The 9,710-nt window shown below is 34.9% G+C and overlaps 1 protein-coding gene across 1 annotated transcript; it reads right to left on the reverse strand.

Annotated features, from left to right (window-relative positions):
* Window positions 1-6,493: 6,493 nt before the first annotated feature.
* Window positions 6,494-8,531, reverse strand: LOC123197477 (probable protein S-acyltransferase 1). Its single transcript, XM_044611799.1, has 5 exons — window positions 8,424-8,531; window positions 8,079-8,267; window positions 7,687-7,995; window positions 7,342-7,563; window positions 6,494-6,898 (listed from the first exon to the last, which is right to left on the reverse strand). The coding sequence occupies exons 1-5, from the start codon at window positions 8,529-8,531 to the stop codon at window positions 6,494-6,496; spliced, it is 1,233 nt and encodes a 410-aa protein (XP_044467734.1).
* Window positions 8,532-9,710: the final 1,179 nt, after the last annotated feature.

Genomic DNA, 9,710 nt, shown 5'->3' on the forward strand with positions numbered 1-9,710 from the left:
CCTCTCAAACTTTGAAACATTACACTTATACCCCAAAAACTCTATTATATCTTTCTGATGATCGTTCTTCCTAGTGTTCCTCTTCGGCGGTATCTCCTCCCCTCCCTGGTGATTTCTAGTGATGTGACTAACATTCATGTGATGTCATCAGACCTATCTATACATCTAGACACATCAATTGGGCTGGGCTAAATGGAGGCCCGGCCCGAAGCACGAAAAAAGGCTCGGACATGATAAAGCCCGGCCCGGCACTGTAGAGTGTCGGGCTGGGCCTAAGGCTTTAATATTAGGCCTATGGGCTGGCCCGGCCTGATCCGATACTGTTTATATATATATATATATATATTTTCCTGGGCAGTATAAGCAAAAGGCAACAGAAGCAAATTTTGGCTTCTGCTGCCTTGCGACAGAAGCAGATTTTTGCTTCTGTCTTGGTCTGCTTCTGCCTTGGCAAAAGCAGATTTATGCTTCTGCTAGGCAGAAGCCTCTGTATAATTTAAGAAAAAAATTTTTTTTAAATAAATCAATTTTATTTCTTTTTATTTTCACTTTTATTTATAAATCTTTTAATCACTCAATTTTAATTATTTCATTATATTTTCAATTTCATTAACTCTCTTTCAAAAAATATCTAAATTCGTAAATAATAATTATTTATTTTTGAAGAATTCAGAGATTTAAATATAAAAGATGAGTAGATAAATATTATATAGTAAATATATTTTATTTATATTTTGTAATTTATACCGTATGTAAATTAATTTATTTATACTATGTTATTAATTTATAATATTTTTCATCATATAACTACGGTATTCCTCCGTCACAAGTGACGGGTTATAAATAAAATATTCGGGATACTATTATCGGTTTTAATAATTGAAAAAAAATTATGTTAAAAAATGTTAATTAAATTTTTTTAAAAAAAATTGATTAAATGGGTCGGGCCGGCCCGATTAAAGCCCAACTCGGCACAGCCCCATTAAAGCCCGGCCCAGTCCGATTAAGGTCTTTTATTATATGGTTCGGGCCTTGGGCCTTTATATTTTAATGGGTCGGCCCAACCCGAAGGCCGGTTACTGTTTGGGCCTTAGGCCCGGCATGGCCCATTAGCTCGATGGGCCGAGTTGGAGCCAGCCTGGCCCGGCCCATTGACATCTCTATATGCATCCATTGACGTATAGATCGTCATAGATCTTTGCGATTTTTGCATAGATTCGTGCACAAAAATATGGCCATTTCAAACTAGATTTTTTATGGTTTCTACGTCCAGAAACCACCAAGAGGGGGAAGATGTTGCCGAAAAGGAACGTAGAGAACAACAATCGCCGGAAAAATGGAATGAAGTTTTAGGGGGAAGTGCAATGTTTCAAAGTTTAAGGGAGGTGACATTCATTCTAAAATATAAAACTCTAAAATTCATATATGGCGGGGGTGAAAGATTAAATGTTTAAAATTAAGCTAAAGAAAAATTGTTAGTTTTTAAAATTAAAAGGGCAAAAGAAATAACATTTTTTTGTTTAAATACAAATTTTAAATGATGATTTTACTCATGACTCTAACAATCAAAACTAATAGATGGACGAGTACTTGAGTTTTTAAAAGTTAATTAAAATTATTTTAGATATTTACTATACCGTAAATAGGAATAAGCCTTTTAGCCTTTTTTAAATATGACCATCTTTCACGAGGTTAGACACAATGTCCTTTTTATTCATGACTGGCAATATTTATTATTATAATTTTTCACATTAATTTAATATATGTCAATGAGTTGTTGGTAGGTGTAGCCTGGGAGCCCTCACTAATCAAAAATAATTTTGTAAAGACTAAAAGACTTATTCCAATACAAGGTTTCAAAATCCTAAACATTTATCTGTCATTTAATTTTTATTAAAAATTTATGTTAGGGTTAAGAATAAAATTATTATTGATGACTAAACTCTAAAACTCTAAAAACTTATATCATTTCTCTCAATTGATTTAAAAAACTAATAATTTTCTATCATAATTAAGTTTTTAAAAGTTACGATCCTCCTCTCTCCCTCCTAGCAATGTCTTTAACTCTTTGACACTTTCTCTCCCGATGACTCTCTCTCCTAATGACATTATCCCCACGAAACTTTGATTTGGACAATGAAGACGTCATCCAAACAAACCTTCGACTGGACAACAAAGGCGTTGCTCAGAAGAATCTGGATTCATCTGTCAAGAGAGAGAGCAGTTATCATTCACCAGATTAGTTTTTAAACCCTAGGAAAAAAAAAAAAAATTTTTCAAATTTTAATTATAAGAGGAAATTATTAGTTTTTCAAATTAATAAGAGAGGGGAGAAATGATATAAATTTTATATTTTTTAATATTATTACTTAAATGATGATTTTACTTTTAATTTTAATAGAATATTCTAATGAAAGTTAGATGACGGGCAGGTGCTTAAATTTTTAAAACTTTTCAGGTGAAAGCGTTATTTGCAGCAAACCTTGGGTGGGAACAATACGTTTGACCTTTTGTAAAACACTAAAATTATGTGCACAATACGCAAACAATAACATATTAATATATAATTGGGCCAGTCACACAATTCGGATTTCCTCACTTCTTCACCAGAAATGGCCTCTAATCGCCAGAATAATGAAAAAGAAAAAAATCAGTTTCTGGGTCGGGTGCATGAGTGAGTTTTATTATGCAAGAAAAAACTTGCAACATCCAAAGAATAATATCACTTGTGTGCGTGAATTTTTTTTATGTACAATTGGAATCACTTTTATGAATAATTACTAAGGTCATAATAACATAATTATATATTAGAAAATGGTTGATTAAGTAAATATTTTACGCATGGTATTGTCACTGGAAAAATGTAACACCCCACTTTGGGAACATTCCCCTAATAGTAATTATCTTAAAAAAGACATGTCACATATAAATAAAAGTTTAAATTAAAACACTCATTTAACGTAGATGAATGAGTAATACCATATCTTTATGTTTATTACATCAGCGTGTCAAAAGATATCCCGATAATACGCTTAACAGTTACAAATAAAACATTACTCCCGATGTGTTGTGAAAATATTAATTAAGGCAATGGAATAACCATAGCCAAATTTACAGCTTAGAGTGGTGATCCACTTGCCTACTTGTATATCTTACCATCTTTCCTACCTGCAAATATAAAACAAGGAATTTCGTGAGTATAAATACTCAATAGACACTCATGATTTCGATAGTATTCCTTATTAACATTTCCTTGACAAAGTCTTACTATTGAACGTGCCTCGAGTGCAATGACTTGTCAATTGTCTCAAGTGTCTCTTATGGCATTTGTCTCAGATGCATATCGTATCGAACATCCATCTTAGGTACCTTATTTAATCGTAACCGGGATGGACACCCCTCTCAGGTGTTACTTACCTCCCTTTAAATAATGAATTATTCTCATTCCACTTTCAATAATTGAGATGTCTCATCAATCAATCGGTATATTCACAATACTAAGACATCTCATCAATTGGCGTGTGCATTCTCAATACAAAAGACATCTCATCAATTAGCCTCCGATGCAACTCACTCATAGTTATATACAATTATATCACATTTTTGGACCTGACCCCTTACAACTATCCTCAGCAAAGTTTCACTGTTTTATGCATCCCTAACACACCCGGCTAGACACTCATCTCAGGTGTCTTCTATGCCTTTGTATTGGACAGGGCATTCATCTCAAATACCTTTTATGTCTATATTCATTAAATTCGAACACCCATCTCAAGTATCGCTCACATCATGTGTTGAATTAATTCTATTTTCCCTTATTCGGAACCAAGACATCTCATCAATCGATTCGAACATTCTCAAGATCAAGATATCTTATCAACTAACGTCCAATACAACTTACAATTATACCTTATGTGTTTGAGCTTAGTCCTTTACAAACCGTTATGGACACCAAATATATCTCCACGTTTGTAAATAGTACTAACGTTACCTTTCCAAGATTTGGCCTGTTCGTGAAATGTTTGGCATGGATGTGTTAGGGGTTGCTGGAGTGTTTTTAAATGGTGTAGGTGCGCCAAAACATTTGTGGTTGCACACATGGCATCCCAACCTAAGCAAAATGCAATTTAAATGGTGCAGGTGCACCTTGATTCATGCGGATGTGGACACTGGATCCCAGTAGGTATAAATGCATTTTAATTGATGCATGTGCACCTTATTTTGCTGCAGACATGCGCACAGTATAACAGCCCAAAGTTCTATATATATAATTAATTAATTACTTCCTTCTTCTTCTCATTTATTTTTGGCAGGCCACCTTGCATCTTCAAATCTCGTTGCAGAATCACGCACGAAGGAAAGACCCGCCGGAGCCTTCGCACCTCCTGACTCTCGTGCTGCATGTCCGACGTTCACGACGCACGTCCGGCGTTCATGGTACTAGCCTGGTGCGCCCGCTTCGCGGCTGCCATGTGAGCTGCTCGTCGACGGCGCTCCTACAGGTGCTCGTCCAGCACTCCGGTGAACCCCACCCCAGGCATGCCTAGGCTACTAGCCTGGCTCTTGGCGGCATCGGACGGTGATCCAGCCACAGCGCCACCGCGCACATCTCGTGCGGGTGTGACTAGTGTCTGCGGTCGCGCGTGCACCTGCCAATCTCCAGTGTCTGAAACGGGATGTTTGGAATTCTGAACATCTCCGATTATTCATCAAAAATCCAGGCTCGCCCTTTCTCATACACACATTCATCAAAACTTCCACTGGCCAATCATTATCAACAATGCAACATGTTATCTCTTCTTGAATATATATAAATATGCAGACGTTACAGACCATGCAAGGCTTACATATTTCAAACTACACATACACACCATGACAATCACGCTTCCCACAAATTTCAGGATATACATTCATGGCATAAAAAGCCTTGAACATTGAGTTTCAGCGCCAAAAAAGGGGATTGATGGCCTAGCTCTCCTCCGGCAATTATTTCAATCTTTGCGTGGCAACGGTCCCCTCGATGACCTCCTTTCCTGGCTAGTGAACGGAAAGTCTTTCTCTCTCTTTTACTGCGCAAGAAAAAGATATTGGGAATATGACAAGTATTCAATGGAGAAGAGAAAATTCATTTTTTCTTTGTGTAGAGGAAGCAAACAAAATATCAAGCAGAGAGGCTTCTGAAACCGTCTCCTTTTTTTATGTTGTTGTCCCTTCAAAATGTCTCAGGTGAGTCATGCTTAGTAAGCAATACTCAACCAGATGTCAATCCGGCTGTTTGATTTGAATAATATTTTATTATTAAAATAAAAATATTATCTTAAAGAATGATTACTTAGAAGATTACTGCATATAAATGATTATTATGTTTGATAAAATTGGATAGATATAAATAATTATTGTGTTTGGTTAAGGGTAATAAAAAATACTAGTAAATTATTTTACTTAAATGATTTTGAATATAATTATTTTTATATTATTTATCATATTAATTAAAAATAAATTTATTTTTGTCTCAAAAAATTAATAAATAATAATATAATTATAATAAAATCAAGATTAGTTTGATAATTTTTAAATACCTAAAGTGAAGGTGCTAATACGATTACCACCTATATTATCTGTTACGTCAGCATTGGTAATAGAAAATTATTGTAATATTTTATTACCGACAAACAAAAAAAAAAAAAAAAAAGAAGAGAAACCACAACATATTTCTAATTTTTCAGAAATAACTGCCTACTCTGCACATGCACACCATTTAACACTGATCAACACCCCACAAATTCCAATCACGGAGTCTTTGAAAGAAAAACCCAAAAACCAAATCATAATAATAACTATAAATAAAAGAATGAGGCAACTCAGCTCAACACAAACACAACCAACCATTCTGTTAAAATGTTCTATGCTATCTGATTATCCCACATTACAAGTTACAACATGCTGTAGCTGATGATCTTTTCATATCCTTACATTTCTAACATGTGAATAAGAATGTATCAGTTTGTACACAAAGTTGAACTCTGCAGGAATGGCCTTGCCTATCTGCTTCTTTCTTTGTTTTCGGTATTACATCACTGAATATCCACTTTTACTTCTCTCTACATCCATAATAAATTAACAGTATGAACTTCTCAATGCCCGATCTACATTCTTGCATCCATAAAAATAATGTCCAGTACCCAAACCTTAAATACCATCATATTTACACATAAACAAGTTCCAAACAATGATCTAGAATGCTAGATCTAACTTTTCAATCAACACAAACCAGGGGCCCTGCCAAATGAATTATGAATTAACTTATATCTACCTATATCAAATTCTTTTGCTGAGAAAAGTTGTAAATCTATGACTATATACCACATGATCTTGCTCAACTTATTAATTACGGAAATTTTCTGGCAAAAGTAACATGCTATGTTAGTGCGAAAGTGTAGAATAGAAAGACTAACTTCAACTCTGAAGAATCAGTGATGTACTTAGAAGAGATCTAATGTGTCCTCTTATCGGTGGAGTACTGTGGTGCATATTTTGGTGCTCGAGTAGGTGCCAAAAATGGATCAAATGTAGCAGTGCCATTTCCTGCCTTCTTCAAATTACCATCAATACCATTAAAATCCAAATTTTGAAAAATCCTTGGTATGCGGCTATCCACATCCTTCCCACTCTTCCCCATTTCTTGGTCAAATTTTTCTTTTGGATTAATGAAGTCTTCACTATATTCTGAACGAAAAGATCCAATTACTGAAACATCATTTTCTGTTGTCCAATCTCGGAAATTAATCATTGAAGGTGGGACCTTTGAGAAGAAAATTTCTTTAAGATTCTTTCGCATCCCGTTATTGAAGGGGTTTTGCTTCTTATCATACCGGTACCGAAAATTTTCATAAGTTGTCTGTGAAAAAATCAAATACCAGAAAAGAGGAATTCAGTCCAAGAGTAGAACACTGCACATGCAGTTAATATGCAGACAGGCTACCACAATTAGAGGTAAAAAATGCATCAATAATCTTGCGGGCATGTAACTTGAACTAATATAAACTTTGATTTAACAGGATTCGTTTTGAAGAGGAAACACAATTTACAAAATGACAATTAGAGATAGATTGATAAAGAAAGAACTGTTCTGTCCCTCCCTATACCTCCTTTTTTCTTTCTTCATCCTCTTGTACATCCAAATATCATATAACACAAAATATATACCAAGATGCACAAAACAACATATAGTTATGAATTTCATGTGCAAATTTCATCAAAAGTAAAGTATAAAGTCGAGAACATTGGAGTTCTGGGTATGTTTTTAAACAACATAGAGATAAATCTTAGGAGCCAGCTCACCTGGTTGGAGCACATGAGATAAATGTGAAAAACCGTAAGCCCACCAACGAACCAAACAGTTACAAAGCAATATATTATGAGAGCAACTGATAAAATATCTTCAGACATGACCGTCAACAAATTGCCTTCCTTACGTAAGACGTTCATCCAAGAAAAGAAAAAGACATATAGGCACAAGAATGTCGAGGTTGATATAAAACAAATGAAGAATGGATAATTGCGCTGCAATCATGTCAACATGGAGAGAAGGATAGTTGGTATCTTCCCACAATCAAATATAATAAAGCAACTGTCTTAATAATAAGTGAAAACAAGTCAACAGATAAAGTATGAGCAAACACATACTATTCCGATGCATTGTCCCACCCATGGACAGTGATGATCAAACTTCTGAACACAGTTGTTGCAGATTGAGCAATGAGAAGCTCTTGGTGGCCGATACAACAAACACGTGTCACAGAACTTAACTCTAATTGATAGGCCATTAATAATTAAATCCTTAGTCCGAGGCAATCTCAAATTAAGAGCTTTGTTGTTAACCCACTCTGTTGATTGAGTAATTTTTCCAAATGAATTATCCAGTTCAGGTGGACGTACATTCCTTGGGATTATCCCAGGATCCCTACCAGAGGTTAGGAAGAGAAAAGAAAAAACCTGCAAAAATGAAAGCATTCGAAAATGTCAGAAAACTCAACCATCCAAACTTGTGTAATTCAATAAAACAATATTCATAATACAAAACCCACCAAAGTTGTAAGAACAAAGGCTCCAATCAATACCAGGTAGTGATAAACAGGATTTCCCCGGTAGATTAACAATAACATTTTGAAGCAAAACGCCATTGCAGGACCTCCAATCATAATTGACGTTAAAACTAAGGATGATGCATCTGGACCACAAATAAGTCTCCCACCACAAAAAAATTTCTGAGATCACAAAAAGAAAAAAAAATGTCCATATAACTAAATCATCTACAAACAAAAGAATTCATAACGAAACAGCATCGAAATCATAAATAAAAACTGAATCAACTGTATAAACGATGACAAATTGCAGAGAGAATTGGGAAAATAAATAATTACATTGTTACCCTTCCAAATCTTATAGAGCCTGGTGGTTTTGGGTTTGGGAAGAGACGTACCATCAATTTCACCGGAAAAAGAATGAACCTGAGCATTGTTCTTACTCATTTTGTCTGCAAAATCTTTTCTGCTTTCTCTTTTTACATGAAAATAATAAATGCAGAAAAGATAATCATGCACATAATTCTTACAATACAAAATCAAAAAACAAAAACACAAACATGAAATTTTCAATTAAAGCGAATGAAAATATATCAAACGCTTTAATTATTTAGTTTTTTTTTAATTTTTAATTTCTATTACATTTCTCTCCCTCTATTTTTAATCAAAACATAATGGAAAAAATGCAAATAATTAGGTCTGTTCAGCATTCCTTACCAGCTCAATTCTATAACAGACATTGCATAGCGTGATTTTCGGGAAGAAAACCAATCAAATAAATACAAAATAATCTAATATTACCGTTAACATTAATGGCACTTAATGAAATCAAAGAGGAAAATAGTCATAATCTTTAGTCTGAATGTCTAGTATTTACTCCTCTTAAATCAAATTTACAATGACATCAAAAAGTAAATCATCATTGAAATAATGGCACATTAATAAATACAATAACATTGATGGCACTTAATTATTATTTATTTATTTATTATTTCTTCTTCACCGCCCCTTCCCTTCCCCACCACCACTAGCAATCTTTCAAGCTTCGACGAGCATATTACACTGAGTTATCTCGACGCAAACATGCATTCTACATTCACGTCCCTAAAATAACATCCACTTCCAATACAATCACCACTGATTCAACACAACCCACTTCTTCTGCCACAGTGACCTTCTCAATCAGCTCTCATCTCTAAATCATGTGGAACTCGCTCTCCGTCATTCTATTTGCCATCATCCAGCCTTGCCATGAAAAGGGGTTGACTCCTTTTTACAAAGAAGGGAGTTGCATCTGATGAGAGAAAAATTTTCTTTTATTAAAAAAAAAAGAGAGGGAGCTGCGTGAGAGAAAGGAAAAAGAAAAGAAAAGAAAATAGGGGAAAGAAGATAAAGTAGATAGGCGGACCACATTCCGTTCTTCGACACAGAATCCAGTCACGTAGAGAGCGAGAGGGCAGAAGTCGGTGTTCACTGACCAGGGAAGGAAATCGCCGAGGAAAAACCTTGCCACGGGAAGACTGTCGTAAACGCCAAAGGACGGGTAGGTCTTCAATCTTTATTCCTTCTTGCGTCAAATTCCGTGATTAGGATTTCCGAATGTATGTGTATAATTTCGTTGGATGA

This window comes from Mangifera indica, chromosome 15, assembly GCF_011075055.1.
Source record: "Mangifera indica cultivar Alphonso chromosome 15, CATAS_Mindica_2.1, whole genome shotgun sequence".
Taxonomy (NCBI): domain Eukaryota; kingdom Viridiplantae; phylum Streptophyta; class Magnoliopsida; order Sapindales; family Anacardiaceae; genus Mangifera; species Mangifera indica.